The sequence below is a fragment of the Crocodylus porosus genome, unplaced genomic scaffold (genome assembly GCF_001723895.1).
Source record: "Crocodylus porosus isolate Cpor-Errol unplaced genomic scaffold, CroPor_comp1, whole genome shotgun sequence".
In the NCBI taxonomy this organism is placed as follows: domain Eukaryota; kingdom Metazoa; phylum Chordata; order Crocodylia; family Crocodylidae; genus Crocodylus; species Crocodylus porosus.
In genome coordinates, this window is record NW_017728913.1 from 11,132,993 (window position 1) to 11,152,424 (window position 19,432).

Below are 19,432 nucleotides of genomic sequence, written 5' to 3' on the forward strand. Positions count from 1 at the left end.
GGGTAGTAACCATTGGTGAGGTGGGAATATAGGACCTGTTTTGGGAACTGGTTGTCAAAACATTGTTATGACATGCCCTGTCCAATGGAGCTGGTGCTGTATAAATGTGGGTTTAGTGCTGGTGGTGTTTACTTGAACCAGAATGCTAGCACATGTTCTTCTATCCTTCCAGTGATACAGAGGATCTTCTGAAGATGTTGCTCATAGTTTTATTCAGAAGTTTTCAGATATTTCTCATATGTAGTCCAAGTTTGATGTCCATACAGCAGTTAAGGAATGACAACAGCCTGGCAGATGAGAAGTTTTGTTTGGGTGCTGATGCCAGGAAAATTGCTCTGTTGTGAATGTCTCTATCAGTTTTGTCTGTATTCCTGTGGACAAGGTCTCAGTACTGACTACTACACCATAATGATTAGTTGCTAGGTCTTAATGATGGACTATTGAGGTGTAAGTACTGTGGGACAGTGGGCTAGCTCAAGGGTATCAAACTCATCAGGCTGGATGAGGACTGTGGGGCTGGTCTGCAGGCCAAATAAGGCCCACAGGCCAGCCCCATATAGGGCCAACAGGCTGTGGTTTGAAGCATAGGAAAATTGCCAAAGGTTGTGAACATGAGCCGGTTGTTAAAAGGGTGCATGCAAACAAGGAAGCCTGATATGTGGGAAGCTTGTAGCCTGCCCCTATCTTTTGCTTTGTTGAAGAGCAACAATGTGTTTAGAAACTGTGTGGATGTCTGTCATCTTGCATCTATCACCTGGTCCCTGAATAGCTTAATTTTAAGTCCTGGAAGAGGGTGGTGTAAGCTGTGTATGCTGTGGGGAAGTCAGAGGAATCTTCCAGGTGGACAAGGAGTTGGAACACAGGTTTTTTGCTTTCAGGAAGGGATGCTTACTTAGAGGCTCTTCACTATGAAAACAATATCTAGAACAGTGATTCTTGACCTTGAGATCTTTTCAAGGGCACCACAGAGTGCCATTAGCATTTGTAGGTGTGAAAACGTGATTCACAAGAGGAAACTGGGAGACTTCAAATATGAATCTGTAGTGTTAAAAATCTTCTGACCTGCTGTAGCCTTTCTGAATTCTTTGGCAAAAAAAAATTTCCCTGTTTTTTTCTGTGGTCAAAAAAATGAGAGAAAGGGCTGGCATTTTGTGAGTGCTTCAGATCTAAAAAGGTTGAGGCGCACTGGTATAGCATTATCAGACCAGGAACAGTACCTGAATTGAGCACTGATTTAAGCAGCTGGATTCTCTCTCAGCAGTGTGGTGAGTTGCTATCGGGCTTATCCAGTATTTTCATACAAGCAACAGAAGGAAAGATTTTTTTTTTCTCCTTCTTTACATATGTAGCTGTGAAAATGCTATAGTAGCATATTCAATTCTTCTTTAAGTGGCTTTTGTTGTATTTGTACCTTGAGGGACTATCCACGTTATCACATTAATGAAGAGTACAGCAATAATGGCTCAGCAACTGTTACAGCCTGGTTTTGCAACCAAAAAAGCCTGCATGTTAAACACAAGCTGGATCAATAATTTGCTGTCTTCATTTGGCTGCAGTTAGTTTCTAAACTTCTAGAATATCTGTAATTGGTGAATGGTTGATTGATTGATTGAAATATAGATACCAATTTTTATATAAGCAACCGTGTAAGACTAACTGAAGTTTAAGTGGAATTTTAAACGCTGAGTATTTTACTAAAGGGCAGTTTTAAAATGCAGCTTCTTTGACTAGTCACATTCTTCATTTTCTGATCTTTATATCCACCTTCATTTATGCATAACAATATTTCTTAACAGCGAAGGAAACATCAAGAGTCCATTTGCTTCCTAGCCAGTCTAGATAATGGGCAGATTTTGCAGGGTTCAGGCACTATGTGTACTATGGAAAAGGGCATATATTTTAGTTTTAAAAAGGGTTTAATTTGCATAGTTTTGTTCACAGATCCAGTGAGATACTTAATGAACTTTATTTGGCCTTTTAGGGTGCCTACATATGAGGGCCAAGCCTGCTCTGAAATGCTAGAATTCCAGTGCATTGGAGCAGACTCAATTAAGTCTACTGTTGTGTGGCAATTGCAGTGCTCCAGCAGCCTCCTGCATGTTGTGCATCAGCAGTTCCCACTCTTAAAAATGGTGGCAGAGGCACTTGAACTAAAGCTGGTTGAATGCCCCGCTGTCATTTTAAAGCGTGGCGATGCTGATGCAGGAGATGCAGCGGTTCTCTCAGAGCCACGGTAAAACACCTCCCGCCCTCCCACTGCCAGAGCACATGTAAAAGTGCCTTTTAAAAATCAGTTACTTAAACTATGTTATACCCAAAACATAGTTTGGTTGCTTTCCAAATGGGAAAACATCTTTTTGTTACTCCAAATAAATGTAACTTAGTTGGTTATGATTGTACTACTTCTAAACAGCCTGATGTTTTTGGTAGTTTTCTTTCACGGTGGGCAAGAAAGCTGTTTTGGTTACCATGCCTAAAACCATTTAGATGCAAATAGATTAATCCGTTTACATTTTTATAAAATAAATCATTATATTGAATCTTTCTGCTTTCCTGAAAATTAAGAGCAACTGGAATTTAGAGGGAGGATTTTTTTTTTTTAAATGCAGCAGGGACTCTCAATAGTAAAATTAGTTTCTTAAGGTTCACTCTTCATTAGGGGCATCTGTAAGGTGAATTATCTAAACGCTTGCATGAAAATTAATGCATGCATAACCTATTTCATTTTCAGGTATGTCTGAACGTGGCAATGAACTCACCACACTTGATGACTCTCAACCAGCTGCAGAAGAGGTCCAGTCTGACTCTGAGGTGATTGGGTGATATTTGTATAACTTTGTAAAATCAACCAATCCCAGTAACAGTTTCAGACTGCCATAAATGCTTGAGATATAGAGCATAATAAAATTGTTTTGGCATTGTATATTCATGTGCAAATCTGATTTATTTTTTGGCTTTCTTACATTTGTGTATTTAGTTTCAGATTGCTTTGATTATACTTTAAACAAATGATGTCACTTAGGACCACTTCAGCCAACAGTCTTGAACAGTTACTTGATTTTTAATAGCTGAATAGATATAAGCAGGGAAGCTAAAAGTAAATGCATGTACTACAAGAAGAGAGATATTGCATATGGTTCTGGATAAAAACTTTAGTATTGTTCAGGGTGGAAAAAAGCAGTATAGGATGTTGTTGAAGGACAAAAATACTTGAATTTGGATCAAAGAAATAACTTGTGGTAAAGCTTTCTCTCAACAGTGGAACAAAAAAATCCACTGTTTACTTTACACCATCCAGGTTATTTATCTTTTTAATAGGGGTGCACTGATAAAGATTGTTTAGGCCGATACCAATGGCTGATTATTGACCAGCCACATCAGCTAGTACTTAATGAATATGCAGCCCAGCAGCGTGGCGAGAAGCATCTGGCTGGTAAGTCTGTTCAGGGGGAAAGGGGTGTGTTGGACGGATGGGGTGTGAGAGGGGGCACAGACCAAAGTCCCCAAGGTGAGGGAGGGAGTGGGGCTGTGGCTGGGGCAGGGCCAGGTGCTGCACAGTCGGGGTGGGTTGGGACATGAAACAGAACTGTAGCCTGCTCCTCTGAAGGACACAGGCTGATGGGGTGGCTCCCACTGCTGTGCACACCCCAGGAGAGCCATGGGGGGCACTTTTCCCCCAGAGCTGGGCAAGGACAGCTACTGCTGCTGGGGGCTGTGGGCTGCACCAGCCCCTTCCCAGTGGAGAGGCTGGGCTGTAGCTGCGCTTGGGTGGGGCAGGTGGCACTGGGAAAGGGGCTATGATGGAGGCTACAGCCACCCCAAAATTCACCATAGACCCCTGCCCAGCCCTGCCACCGCCCTTCCTGAGTGCAGCCATGGGGAAGAGACTGGTGCAGCCCCAGCCCTGAGCACACAGTGGAAAGCCTGCCCTCCCCCTGTGCACAAATCCGAGGGGCATGTGCCCACCATGCCTCTCCTGGGATATGGTTAGAGACAGAAGCTACCCCCTCTCCCTCCTCCCCCGTGCACCTTGGACAAGCTGCCTGTGGCTTCATCCCACGTACTGCTCCACCCCACCCTGGCTGTGCAGCCCTATTCCCTCCTTCACTGTGGGAGCCTTGATCTGTCCCCCATGCCCCTTCCCCCCCCCCATAGACTTAGCAGCCAGACATTACTCTCTAAGCTGTTGGGCTATACTCCTGTGCACACAGCATGTATTGGTGACACGTTTGGCCACACCCGCCAAAAGATGCCGATTGCCAATAAAGTCAGTTTTCCTTTTATTGGTGCTGATATGATATGGACCAATGTATCGGTGTACCTCTCCTTTTTAATATGCAGGTCCATTTATACTTACTGTTTTTGAAGATTTTTAAGGCATTCGTGTTGCACATCCCACTCCCATCACAAACCTTTCCCTGGAGCTAATGTGAAAAAGTGATGTCCTGAAGAAAATTGTCTTTGTGGAACAGTGTGGGCTAACTTTTAAAAATGGGCACTCAGGTGTTATAGCTTGTACTTTTTTTTTTCTTTCTATTGGTTAAAATGAAGTCTAATATTCTAATTCTGTAATTCTCAGAAACCTATTTCACCCTTCAAGGATGGTGAAGAAAAATCAGGAAGGATTAGACCAGTCATCTTATTTGTGTGGATAAGCCTTTGACCACATTGAGTGGAAGTATCTTTCTGAAACTGTGATGCAGATGAGATGTAAATTATTTTGAGTTGGTGTCCAGGTGTGTGTTGAGATGCACAAAAATAAAATGTTCTCACTAGATTCAGACCTGTTTTCTCCAGCAGAACCTGCGTAGGCATCTGGCTTTACACAGACTATTCACCTTCACCCTAATGAAAACAGGTACCCTACAATAGGAATTAAGACAGTGGTTCTGAACCTTTTTAGACTCAAGGCACCCCTGGATAGATTGAAGTCACCCCTTGGAAAATGCAAGTTCTTAGTTTTAATTTGTTTTCTGGCTGCAGAAAAATAATTGAGCAAATCTGTAGCAAAGAATTCAGAAACACCACAACAGGTCAGAATATTTTTGACACTTATGGATTCCTATATAAAATCTCCGGGTTTATTATGTAACTTGTGTTTGCACACCTAAAAGTGCTAATATAGCATGGGCTCCACTCCACCCTTGAAAGGATCTCAAGGCACCCTGATTGGGAATCATTGAATTAACATCTGGAATATGTGACAGTAGGCTTATTCGTAGATGATTCCTGCATTTCCATAGTTCTTGAGAATCTTTCCTAACATGCTAGTTGTTTCAGACAAAGATGGATATTCTTGGTTTCACTGCTGGTACCAGCCATGGTTTTACCTTTCATTTCATGTAGTAGACTTATAGCTGTTAAAGTGTGTGCCTGCCACAATCAGTGAGGACTGTATTCAGATGTTTTAAATGGGAAAAATCTGTTCCTTAATGCAGAGACTTTCTTGGCCTTTCTGGTAAACCATGAAAATTGACCTTTTGGGGGTAAGCTGCCTCAACATGACTATCCAGGTTGTAGCCATATTGATCTAGAGGCAAAAAGAATCAGAACTCATGGTAGAGGCAGTATCTTTTATTAGATATATTTTTGCAAACATCTGGTTAGTCTAATAAAAGATATCGCTTCTACCATGAGTTTTGATTCCTTCAATATGATTATGGAATTTATTTTTCCTATCATACATAGAATTTGATTCAGTCTAGGAAGAAAGGATCAGCCAGTTCTCAGGTTGATATTGCATAAGCTAAATTGTTCTTGCAAGATGGGTCCTTTTCTTTCCTTTTCGGTGCACAGAACACTAGAAAGGACAGGTGTATCACTAAACTGACAATCTCGGAAAGTAAGGCACATGAAAATAATGAGTAACCCCCCTTTTTCATTGGCTCGGGACAGACATTACACATAAACCAGTTTAAGTAATCAGAAACTGGTTTAAACCTGTAACGGAACAGATGTTCAGTGCACATTAACCAAATTTCAATTTGGTTGAATGTAGTATCAGACTTAACTGATTTGGCTCAAAATGGTTTATACAATGTCTGTCCCAGACCCCTTGTTGGTTTAAGATAAACCAGACACCCCCAGCATCCCAGCATTCTCTCTGGGCTGGGAGGTGCTGGCCCCACCCCCCTCTGCTCTCTGGCTGGAGCTCTGGCAGAGACTTGCAGGATCTGCCTGGCTTCCCCCAGCCCTACCTCCCCTCACTGCTGAAGCAGGAAATCCCCCCCTGCCCCCGCTCCCTTCCATCTCCCACAGCAGGGACCCCAGCCCCATGGACCCTAGGCATGGGGTATGCTAGCTAACGCTGAGAGGTGTCTTTGTGCATCTCCGATTTCACTGGGACAGGTAGACAGAATAGTAACTGCTTAGGGCTGTTTGGAGTAATCAGTAGGTCAGCTGGTAAGCTATTTAAGAAGAGTTTGAAGTAGTGGAGAGAGGCTCTTGTTTTGGTGCTGAGGTGATGAACACTGTTATCAGCCCCCTGCTGGCTTACTTGCTTTTCAGTTTGCTGCAGATGGTATAAAGAAGCAGGGAGGGAGACTGAAAAGCTCTGTATCATCAGCAGATGTATGCACTGCACACTTCCCCTTGCCTCAGAGTGCTAGCAGGGGACTGGGGTCTGGCAACACTCCTGCCCCTTGAGCAGCCAGTGGGGAAAAGCCTGGGATGGTGTGGGCAGCTCTCCCTAATCAGATGTTCTGCCAGGGCCTGGCCACACACACCCTGCTCAGTCCAGTACTGTGCAAGGGAAAGGAAGGCTGTTCTAGTGCCGCCCTCCCCCCCCCGCCGGCTTCTAGCCTGAACCAGTGCAGGCATGTGCCTGAATTTCTGTCAGTCCAGAGAGAATGTCTGTCCGGTTACAAACCAGTCCAGCCAGCCAGGTTAGACTAACCTGCAAAGATTGAATCAATTCAGATTCAGGCTTTTTGAATGTCTGTCAGTAGCCTATAAGACTAAAGCATGTCCTCCTAAACTTTTTGGAGGGGCTACTCCTCTATGATGTAAACTGACAAGAGCCTGACAAGGAGAGGCTACGGGACCTGAACCTGTTCAGCCTCCGAAAGAGAAGGCTGAGGGGGGCCTGTTATAAACTAGTCAGGGGGGACCAGCAGGCATTGGGGGAGTCACTGTTCCCCTGAGCACTGCCAGGAGTGACCAGAAACAACGGTCACAAGCTGGCAGAGGGTAGATTTAGGCTAGATATCAGGAGGTGCTACTTCACGGTCAGGGTGGCTAGGATCTGGAACCAACTTCCAAGCGAAGTGCTGGCGGCTCCTACCCTGGGGGTTTTTAAGAGGAGGTTAGATGAACACCTTGCTGGGGTCGTTTGACCCCAGTACTCTTTCCTGCCATGGCAGGGGGTCAGACTAGATGATCTGCTCAGGTCCCTTCTGACCCTAGAAACTGTGACGAGGTGCAATTAAGTATGTTCAGCACCTCTCTGGTACAGACCATTTGAGAGTGAAAAACTTGTAAAATGATGTGGTGTGCTTTCTGACTGGATGAGAACTCGTATCCAGTTTTATATTTCTCTGTCAGCACAGAGACCTACGAAATAACAGAAACTTCAGGAAAGTCAGTTGGAATTGAAACCATCTTTTGTTTTGCTTAAACAAGAAGATCTGCGTTTGCATTATTGTGGAAAACAGAACTTCTTCATTCTTTCGGCATTCCATAATTATAGGTTTGTAAAGTTAACGTCTTGAAAATCTTTTTCCATGTGTCTAGCATGTTTGAAAGTCAAACCCCAGATCAGTTTGTTCTCGTTTTTATTATTTATTGATCAGGAAATCTCTCTTGCAATTTTATGAGATCTTGGTAAGAATACCTTCCTGAATTCTCTTATGCTTATAAAGTACTTTATACATTGTTTATATGACTACAGAATATCTGTAGGCACTATTTTGTATTGGAATATACGCAAGATAGAAAGTGTGGTAAGTAAATCCTTATTTATGATCTTGTGTTAACCTGGCAGATGTTACAAGAAAAAGATAAAAGGCCCATAACCCTCAAAAGTGCAAAGCAGCACGCATCACATACAGCGAAAGCAGAAGCCATTTTTCTCTGCTTCTACATAACCTTCCCACATCAAAGTAGATTTTGTTTTCCGAGTTGCCCAGTTTTGTGTGCAGGCCACAGGGCAGATTTATAATGATTGTACATATGTTGGGATTATTGGAGCTGTTAAAAAAAAAAAAAAAAACCAAAAAAAAAATAAAACCAGTGGAATGAGACAAAACTAATTCCCTACTATCCTGTGACAGCAGGACAGAAATACAGCATTAGCCAAAGAGGACTGAATGCTAATGTGTATGTACAATGTGAGTGCCACACGAGGGTGCTCTCAGATTGTACAATACATTACCATTTTTTCTCTGGGCTTCTTGGATACATTTAAAATAGGATTGGGATTGTAGAATACTTTGTAGAGCAGTTTATAGATGGACATGTGCTTTATCTCACTAGAACTAGAGACTAATGTATTTGATATACATAATCTGTTACATACTTAACATACTTAATCTGTTAACATACTTAATGTATCACAAGGATTTTATATAGGAAATTTTCATGTTTTAGTCTTATCTGCCACATCTTGGTAATGATTTTTTTTTTTTTTTTTTGAACCAATTCCTCTGCCATTCATAACTGCATGAATCATCTTCCCTTTCACTGATCAATTGAATAGCATTCCTTTAACAACCTTGGAAGTTGCTCATGTGAAAATATGTTAGTGAAGCATTTGATGCACCTGTTACTTTCAGTGTTACTTTAGCAGCTGGGAACAAGTACTGTGCGGTTGGCAGGATCTTCAAGGACAGCTAGCTAAGCTGCAGAAAGGCAGATGTGATCATTTTATTTTTATTGCATTTCATTAATGAGGTTTTTGGGCCTTTTAAAGGATCAGCTTAGAAAGAAAACCTGTTATTTTTGAGGCTGCTTATTATGTACTTCAAAGTGTTTGGCACTCTGCAAGAGTCAAAATAAAAATAATTCTTTTTTGAGGAGCTGTGTCATATAACACATTGAGTTTGTCCTATAACTGGGACAGACAGCTTTTCTTGCCATTTTAAATCTAATAGTCACAACCTTATTTATAGACTTGTGAAAGACAAAGTTAGTTAGGGAAAAAACAACTTTAAATCCTTTTAATAGCAGTGGCCAATTCTGGTGCTTAAAAAACTTGATCAGCTGCTACACACTACACTTTTGGTATTTGGCCTTTAGATAATCTCAACTCAGCCTTTTAAGTACCTTTCACTATTTTGGTCCTACTGACTTGGAAACAACTTTATTCCTTTTACGTTTTTGAGAGGATGGAGGAGAGAAGAAGGCAGCTCACTTTTTCAGGTGATCTTCACCTTGGCCCAAGGAAGCACCTGATAAGAGCAAAGAAACAAAGTTGAAATAGTCCAAGGTAAACTTATTTCATGTTTCCACAGAGGAGTTTCTACTCTTCTTTTGTTACAAGACGACTAACCCGCCCCCCCCCCAAGCCGCCCCCCCAAAACTTGGAATCTCCCATTGCTTTCAAACAAGAAATAGAAAAAAAGAAGAGTGCAGATGCACAAGAATTCCTCAAACCCTGGTAAAATACTGCTTTATAGTATGAAGAGAGAGGAGCAGGAGCATGGGAGAAGGAAGAAGAAAGAGGAATCTGTTGTACCCTTAGTGCACAGAAGTTCCCATGTTAGGGAGTTAGCAAGAATCAGCCAGTACACTGTAAATTAATCTCCAAGCTCTCTGTGCCATAATTACTTCTGTAGTTAAGTTTGTTGCAGTTAAAAGCATCAAGCTTCTTTCCACAGCCAGTTAGAGTCCTTGAAAAATATAAAGTTGTTAAAGCAACCTGCTGGTGCTAAATAAAATTGTTATGGCTAGTACACAATCCTGTGCACTGCACTGCAAGACCATACAGGCTCATGTTAGACGATCTTGAGCACATTTTTACTCTGATGAAAGCACAGTTGCAGGTGTTGTTCATTTTACTGGCTAGCTGCCTTGTGCTAATGCAGTGCACTTCCTGATCCACGTGGGAGGGCAGAATGGAAGCTCAAGATTTGTTTCTTATCTTGGTCCCAGTTTCCTTGGCTGGTAGAGATTGGCAATACCAAAGAAGCAGTGTCATCCTGGTTTGCTGAGATAGGGAGTTACCATCTTGTTTTGTTTCACCTTTCACTGTGCTGCTTGAATTTTGGTGTCTCCTTCAATTTAAGCTTTGAAAATCCATCCCGTGATGGAGAAACATGGGAATTCAAATGCATGCATCAGACACAAGTAGTGATGGATTAGAAAACTCAGTATTACTTTGATCTAGGGAAGGTCCTCTTGATCTAACTGAAATGTTCCTTGTACCAAGGTACGCAATCAGCAACACCATTGAAATGATGGAGGAAATGGGAAAAATATTCCGTTGAGCATGAGGGAGGTTTTGTCAGCAAGAGTTATTATGCAGGTTACCATAACCAAGTTTGTGTAAAACCATTGAACCACATCAGTTTTTCCATTGGCTACACTTTATTGGAAGAGCGGGTAGTACTCTATTTTTCAATTGTGATCGATCCGTTGTTTCGGCACAACCTTTTATCTGGAAAGCCAGATGCTTTAGGATTAATAAGTCGGTTGGTTTGGCTGTTGTAAGTAAAGTACAAAGTAACTTGCAAGTAAGTCTTCAGTGTTCTGCATCTCATTTCAGGGGGGAGAACAAAGACAAAAATCTGCTGTTGTGTACACATATCATTTTCAGAAAAGTGGTAAAAAGATTTCTCTATCTAGCTTCATGTACCATTACTGTAACAAGATGAATGGATTTTAGCTGAATAAACCAGTTGCCAAAAGGTGTACCACAGGAAGATCTTAAGGGTAGCTTGTGTGTGCAAAGTGTACCTTCCATGTTACAGGTGTGCTGTTCTTTTACTTTGTTTGGAGGCTCCATTTTTTATATGTAATAAACTTCAGCCTTCCCTAGTAATTGGAAAAGAAGATGCATCTGTTCTTCAAACTTTGTAACTGTTGTAAGAGGGCTGCTGAGAAAAGGTTGTCATCTCATTCTATTTCTTCCTTGCAGCTTTAATTTGAATCTTCATTTGGCATGAATGACTCCAGCAATTACCTCTGTTGCTGCTTATAATTTTGAGGCAGAAGTAATATGAAGCTGATATTATTCTTGAATTTCAGTAGATCTGACATTCTGAATGGCAGGAGTGAGTTGGTTGACTTTGATCTGATGCCAGTGACAGAGCCAAAAGCATCAACAGACAGCACTAAATTATGTTGTTCCATATATCTACACAAGGGCTGGAAATATGACTAGTTAAAATGAAAACTTAAATTCTGTACACACTGTGATTAATGTTGCTGCATTCCCCAGGCCATGCTTCTTTATTTGGCAGTAGATTTTTTTCTTTCAAACCTGCCTCACTTTATTGAATATGTAAGGTATGCCAAGTGCATTACGGTTTTATATGAGAATTAATACGCCCTGTTTTTGGACTGATTTGCTATTTAGAAGTATAAACACTTTCCTATTCAGGGCTTTTAAGATGTTATTCCTCTTGGACTCTGATTTGGTCTCAGGTGAACTGAAATGACACTTTTTAATTACCATTAAAAAGCTATCATGACACTGAGACAGTTTCAAATTTTTTGTTCTCTCAAATTGTGAAGCTGCCGAACTATTGGGGGGTGGTTTGCTAGCTTTGTGTCATGTAACAGTTAAGTTTTGGGATGCACAAGGGCTTAGCATATCTAAGTTGGACGCTTATCTTTCTGGGAATCTTTGACCCCAGCTGACTTCCCGCCCCTGGGGCGGGGGGCTGAACTTGTTGATCTTCCGAGGTCCCTTCCAGCTCTAATGTCTATGAAATCTAAGTAATGCTACAGAATTAAGATCTGAGTTTAGAAGTGGCTTATATGTATAATCAGTAGTTGATATCTAGTCCATGTAGAAATCTAATAATGTTCCAATCTAGGCAAGTACTAACCTTTTCTTTTTACACGACTTAGGTCAGTGCAATGGCTCAAGAGTCTCCCAAAAATTCGGCAGCAGAAATTTCTGTAACTACCAATGGCCAGCTTGAAGATTCTCATGAACACAATTTTAACAGGGTAAGATATGTCCAGAGCCTCTTTAATTAAAAAGTACCATTAAATCACTATTGAAAATCCGATTTATTAAATATTGTGGTCACATATACTACATGTAGTCTGATGTGGTTCCTTAGAGCTATGGAAAGGTAGAGTGCCTAATATTTTATCATGCCATAGGAATGATGTTGGAGACATAGGAAGGTTAGATTACAAACAGCTTCATAAAGATAGTTTGGAGGTATATTTTTTGCAGAATTTGACAAATACTTTCTCATAATCAGTTTACCAGGTGTGTCAGTTTCAGAATTATTTGAGCTAGTTTAAGTTTTCAGATAATCTGCTGGCTGTGTTGATTTGTTTACTCTGACATGTTAAGTTAAAAGTAGCAGATATACATATGGATGCAATTTAAATGTCCTTAGAAGAAGTTTAAAAATAAGTAAATGCTTGTAGGTATCTTTTGCTACCTTTCATAAATTCACTTAACTTCTAACTACATTTAAGGTTGAGTTGTATTAGAATTCCTATTATAAAAATATTCTTTGGGTCAGATTGCTTTAAATATCTGGGATTTTTTTTCTTCAGTCAGACTTAAAATGAAAAAATGCATTGAACAAAATGTCTGTGAACAGTACCTTAAATCTTATTTCCCTGCAGTTGAAGGGGCTATGTGGGGAGATTTAGGTGGAATGTCAATTATTTTTTTGGCAGTCTTTTGATGATGACTTTAATAGAAAGACTCCTTGAAGAACTGACAAGTAATAGTTCAGGTTTACAGTGGATGAAATCCATCATTTCTTGAAGTCTAGTAGATCTTACAAAAAACCTATAGTACCTTTATGTCAAAGTTATTTTACTAGTTGCATTTCTGTTAATCTGTAGCAAAGAGAGCTGCTATTTATCTTCTATTTTATAGTCCAGCATTTAAATTGCATCAAGTTTTAAGATTAAGGATGTATAAGGATTATACTTGCAAGAGTTTTATCTATGGGAGGCTTGGAAGCATGTATCTTTTAAAATTGGTACTTGTGTAGCTCTGCAGGCACCACATCCAGCTTATAATATTAGCAGCTTTTGAAGTTCCAAAGCACCAAAGCAGATTACTCCTGCAGAATTGAAATCAGAGGTGGCAAATTTAAAATTAAATGAAACTGCCTGCTTACAAGTGGCGTTTTAAAGCTAGAAAAGCAGAATACCATACTTACTCAAATCTAAGACAAACCTGATGCCCCCAGCCGGAATTAGATTTGATACATGGAAAATGTAAAAAGTTGTTATAATTTTTCATATATCGAATCTAATTACTGGAGGGTTGTCTTTAATTCATCCCTTCCACTGCTCCAGGGGGGCAGGTAGTGTGGGGAGGTCAGTCAGCTTGCAGCCTTCTTGTACCTGCCCTCCTGCAGCTTTGGGTCCCCATTCCCAGCCTCTGCTCCCTGCTTCTCCCTGCCACCTCTGCTCCCTTGCAGTCTTGGGTCCTTTCTGCTCCCCCCACGCTGGTCCTTTTGACCCAGCCTCTACTCCGCACTGGCAGGTTCCATCCCTGTTTTAGCCTGGGCACATAGCAGCTAAGTGGGCTGTGTGCTGCTGCTATGGGTCCAGGCTAGGCCCATGCCCAGTGCCCAAGGCTGCAGCATGCACAGAACATCCTGGTATGGATCAGTGGTGAGGGAGAGGGGCAGGTAGGGAGCAGAGGCTGTGTGAGGGGAGGAGGAAAAGGTTGCAGGAGGGAGATGGTGGGGTGCAGAGGTGGTAGGGAGACAGACTACAGCTGTTTCTGACCCCAGGTTAGAGCTGGAGCCCAAGCCACAGCAGCTACCTGCTACCCAATGGCTGTCATATGTGGTTCTAAGACGAGGGGCTTTCCCCCCATGTTAAATGGAGAGACAAAAACCTTATCTTAGAATCAAGTATGTACAGTAGTTCTATTTGCATACAAAGTTGAAGAATTGTTGCTCTAAGTATGAGTGTTATGGAGTGTCTGATGGTATCAGGAGTCTTCACTGTTTAAGCTGAAGTACAAAAAATGGCAAACATTTTAAAATCTGTATCATTTACCGTTGGTATGCAGTTGCAGTTCCCTTCAACATTCACATTTTTTTAAATGACTTTTCTTGTTCTTTTCCTTGACTGTCCAGCAGAGTATGCTGTGCTGCAAGCCACGGAGCTTTGGGTATTTCTACTTCTAGATGGAAAATTCTGGGGCTGGTTCCTTTTGTACAGTTCTGAATTAGCCACAAAGCTTAATTTTATGAGAGCTTTTCAAATGCATCAGTATTTAACATCCACAGCTGTGAATTGGGGATCTCTATATATTTTTTTATACCTCCCCATCCTCACATAAAATAAACCTCTATTTCCAAGCAGGGCCCAGAAATTAGTTCTGAGTACCATCTAATGGATCCCTGATTAAAAGAAGGTGCCAACCTATGTTGGTTGGATTATATATTTTGAAAATTATGTTCACAGGCATTTTTATTGTCACAGGGTAAGAATGTAGGGATTGTGGCTGTCAAAAGGAATGAAACTTTGTTTGGTACAATGCACGTGACAATCTAGTAGAAAGGTATAAAACAAATACTATTTTTATCTCCAATTTGTCACCTTTTTTCTTGTCTCCCTGGATATGTTCTTCTGAGCTTTTGTGACTATGCTGTTAATGTGCACTTCAAAGGTATAGATGCTTCGGATGTGAATTGTAAGGTATCTGTTTAATGGCACTAGAAGGTTACCAGAGTCTCTTGAAAGGTTGTGAGCTCTTAGTAAAAATACCCTCATGAATTCCTTTATGCTAACAGAATAGTTTAAAATGCAGTCATCTGGATATATCCTGGATTAAGATTTTTTAATAAGCACCCCTGATGCAAGAGCAAGTGTATGTGTGTAAAATTTGTGGATGACAGAATTGAATAATATTGGCAATACTGACGAAGACTGAATTATTGTATAGAAATAATTAGATAACCATGTGGAGGGGAGTAATAGAAATTGATTAAAATGTAATGGTGCAAAGTCTTGTACTGAATTACTGATGCCAAAACATTGGATGTAAGGAGGAGGCTCATAGCCTGGAAATGAGAGGATGAGAGGGTTCTGGGTATATTGATCAGTTTTAGGATGGTCATAAGTTAGTAGTGTGGTGTAGCTATGAGAGGCTAGTGCAATTCTAGGATATCAAGTTAGATATTTTAAAGAGGGGGAAATCATCATACCACTGTACAAAGGGTTGGTAAGATACTCTAAATCAATTTAACTCAACCCATGGCTTGCGTTCCCAAAAGTGGGTCACAAGAATATATGAAAGGGTTGCGAACAAACTTTATAAATGGATCAACAAACTTTAAAAATGGATTCTCCTTTAAAGGAAAAAAATGTGGTAAACCTTGCCTTTTCCCTTGCAGGCTGTTAAGAGTTCCAGCCTACAAGGGGCAGCTTGCTGCCCCCCTCTCTATGTCCCATGCATCCACCCCTTGCCCCACACATAGAGGGGCAACAGGTTGGGAGTGAGGGGTACTAGGTCGGGTCTGGCCATTCAGGTTTACAAATGGGTGCTGGTACAAAAAAAGTGGAGAACCTGCTCTAAATGATACATCAGGACAGCTAGATCTATTATATTTAAAACAAAAAAGCACTAGGGGTGCACCGATAAAGATTTTTTTGGGTTGATACTGATGGCCAATTATTGATGAGCCATATCAGCCAATACCAATCTGATTGCCAATATGCACCCTGGCAGCTTGAAGAGCAGCATCCAACTGGTAAGTCTGTTGATGGGGAGGAGGTGTGGGGGTGCAGATAGAAGCTGCTGCAGTGAAGGAGGGAGTGGGGCTGGAGCAGAGGCAGCCACTGCCCAGCCAGTGCGAGGCATGGGAAAGCTGCAGGTGGCTCATCTGGGGGGTGTAGGGAGAGGCGGCTCCCAACGCTGCATGCATCCCTCAGAGAGGCATGGGGGGCACATGCTCCCTGGATCTGTGCACAGGGTGAGGGCAGGCTGCCACTGGGGCCGGGGGCAGCACCGGGCTCTTCCCCACGGGGGGGCTGGACCTGGGCTGTGCTCAGGGCGGGTGATGGTGGTGCTGGGAGGGGGGAGCTATGGCGGGGCTACGACAAACTGTAGCCCGCCCTCCCAGTGCTGCCATGTGCCCCGAATGCAGTCCCAGCCCAGTCCCCTGCCAGGAAGAGCCTGGCACTGTGGCAGCCCACCCTTGCGCTACACACAGACCCGGGGGGCACATGCCCCCCATGCCTCCCCTGGGGGTGTATGCAGCGGAGCACCTCTAAAAACACCGTTTAATTAAAGATGTAGAGAGGGCCTACTAGTATAGTGAGAGGAATGATGCATGTGTCTTAGAAGCAGTTAAAAGAGCTTAGCTCATTTAGCCTCGCAAAATGAAGGTTTGAGACTAGGCATGACAACTCCATAAATATGTCTGGGGAACTGATTACAGGGAAAGAAAAGAACTATAAGTTTAAGGGTAATACTTGTGTAAGATAAACTGGACACAATTTGTTCATGAATTAATTGAAGTTAAGAAATCTCCTTCTAATTTCCAGTCATCTGAAAAATGAAGTTCTGGAAAAACAGTGAGGAGCAAGGAACCTGAAGTAAGGTTGAGCATGATAAATTAATTGAAGTGCTGCTATTTTAGGATACAGGGTTTTAATTGCTACTATGTGAGGCTTTGGGCATTTGTTTGGTTTTGTTACTCCTTCAAAGGGGTTGAAAGGAGATGTTAAGTTCTGTGGCACTGAATGGGAGGGAGGTATCTGATGGTGTAGGGCTATTTGACTTTGTTGATGATGTCAGGATCCACTGGCAGAAGTTGAACTGAAAGAAAGTGGTTTTGGGGTAAAACACAATGGGCACCTATACACGTGCCTGATGCGTTCTCCAACGCAATCTAAATAGAATGTCTCAGAGCAGACTTGATTAATCGAGTCATAATTGTATCAAGACTCTGTTTAATCAAGTCTGCTGGAGCGTGCTAATTAGCATGCTCCAGCAGCCTCAGCATCACATGTATTCAGCATCCCTGCACTTGAAAATGGCAGCGGGGACTCTTTAAAATTCGTCAAACAAGTTTTAGTTGAAGCATCCCCATCGCCATTTTGAAGCATGGGACACTGAATGCACAAGACGCTGTGGGTGCTTTAATTAGAGAGGCTGTCAGGAACACATGTAAAAATGCCCAGTATTACAGGATTTGTATGTGCCATTAAGGAGGCCCACTTTAAGTCGGTCTGAGAGTTCGAGTATTAGGTTTCCTTTTTATGTTAATCCTCTTTGCTCTTTGGTTTTTAAGATCCTTATAATACTTGTCTTGCATTATACCATGTTAATCCCAGGCTTTAAGGCTGTCTGCAGGAGCCAGGAAGAAATTTTCTTACCCCTTGAAAATACTGTTTGGCTTCTGGTTTTCACTTCTCTCTGAAGCATCAGGTACTGACCAGAACAAGTTCTGAGACATTTTCCAGGCCATGCCAATGCTCAGAGTGGTGCTGGAAAACATCTTGGGTGCCTGGCAGATTTTTGCACAGGTGTTGGAAATAAATGGATCTGCGGTTAGAAGGGAATTTTTCCCCCAGGTGAGAATACTATGGCTGTGTGGCGTTTTTTTGCCTTTTCTTGCAGCATATGCTGTATGGTCCTCTTCATAGGATCCTCTGAGCATATTAGTTAGGAATACATAACAAGTACCATTATTGCATGGCCTAAGATTGCGAGGAGGGGTGTGGCATGTTGGCATTGGTGGTGAATTAAGCCATGTAGATTTGTTACATTTTCTACTGGAAGTGTATTGCCTTTTTCCCTGTAGAAATGAAAAGCATATAAGCATGTGTTCATTTTCTCCATTGGGAAACATACCTCTTCTGAGAGAATATTTTTCCAGATTGCAGCCCACAGAATCTCTCTTTGAGAGTTTCTCTTGCAAGAACAAATGCTTTCTCAGTGGTTTTCAACCTTTTTTCATTTGTGGCCCCCTAAAATATTTCGAATGGTGGACACCTTTGGAAATTTCAGATGGAGGTGTGAATCCCATTGAATTCTAAGTGTGGGTATTCATGTACTTTTGATTGATCCTAGTCATCTTTTGCAGACCCTTTAGATGTACCGTATTTTCATGCATATAGCCCGCAGGCTATACACGTTTTTACAAACTTGACAGGTAGGTGTGGGCTATGCAGAGTCTTTAGAACAGCATAGCCCATCCCCGCCTGTCCCCAGCTGCGGGCTCCAGCTCCAGTGGCTGTGCCCAGCAGAGTGTGGCTGGAGGCGGCAGCAGGGAGCGGGGCTCTGCAGGGGAGGGGAGTCTGAGGACTTCCAGCGATTCGCAGACCACAGGTTGAAAACCACTGCTTTATATGTTCCCATGCTGGTCTGGTTTGGAAGGAAATGGAAGCATCAGGGGCTGCCCTTGGCTGGGAGCTTTGCCTTGCTGCTTTCCTCCTCTTCTGGACCAGCAGTGGGGCAGTGTTTCCCACCTTTTCCCCATACCTGGGACTACCTGGTCTGGGAAACAGAGTGGAGGCTTTGGCACCTGTTCCTTCTGCTCTCCGGGGCTGCAGGTGTTTTCTTTGAAATTTGGATGGGGGTGGGGGGTAGGAGAGGAGCTGGTGTGCACAGCCCTGCTACTCCAGTCCCCTTGTACCCAGAGAAGTGGTGTAACTTGCTATCTGTGCTTTCCCCAGACCTGTGAAGAGGGCAAGGGAGGGGGGCAGCTGCAGGCTAAAAACCTGTATTGCTCCCTCTCCCAGAATGATTTCTAGTGAGAGAAATTTCTCTAGAATTTCTGTAGAGGGAAATCACTAGAAATGAATCTATGTTTATAGTCTTTGCGTCCTCTTTTCCTGTGACTGTAACATCTTGAGGTTCGGAATTTGTCATTTCACTAAAGATTCTGTGGCGGAATGCTGGGCTAGCGGTTCCGGCACCTCTTGGGGAGCCGCGGGCTTTGCGGAGCGGGTGAGCGCGTGGCTTGTGGGGCGGGATTGGAGGTAGCTTTATAGCCGCCCTTGAGGTTCGCCGAGTTGGCACAAGTAGACGACTTAGAGTAAGTTGTTAGTTTTCTTTGTAATAAGTTTATAGGATGTCCGTTGGTTCATGAGGTTCCAGAGCCAGCCCTTGTGTTCCAACACTGGAACCAGTCCAATGCTAGGTGCGGCTGCCAGCTCCTTAAGTCCCAGAACTGGTCAACGGCTCATTGAGAGGGGTTGTTAGTAGTAGAAGTTATTACAGAGCAGATATAAGGTAAAACAAAAGGTTTTATTCACTCACCTGGCCTCACCCTCTTACGAATAAGAGGGGAGGCGGGTTGGAACGAAGTTGCAGTAAATA

At 42.4% G+C, this 19,432-nt stretch overlaps 1 protein-coding gene across 6 annotated transcripts in view; it reads left to right on the forward strand.

Annotated features, from left to right (window-relative positions):
- Positions 1 to 19,432, forward strand: part of ARFIP1 (ADP ribosylation factor interacting protein 1) — an 86,757-nt gene that overhangs the window by 19,174 nt on the left and 48,151 nt on the right. For 3 of the 6 annotated variants that reach the window (XM_019534481.1, XM_019534483.1, XM_019534486.1), the window contains exons 4-5: positions 2,732 to 2,811; positions 12,013 to 12,114. In XM_019534481.1, the coding sequence (XP_019390026.1) occupies positions 2,734 to 2,811; positions 12,013 to 12,114 (180 nt within the window). In that variant the 5' untranslated portion in view covers positions 2,732 to 2,733. Of the gene's footprint in view, positions 1 to 2,731; positions 2,812 to 12,012; positions 12,115 to 19,432 lie in introns of those variants that run through there. The other 3 variants (XM_019534484.1, XM_019534485.1, XM_019534487.1) reach the window with 2 other exon arrangements.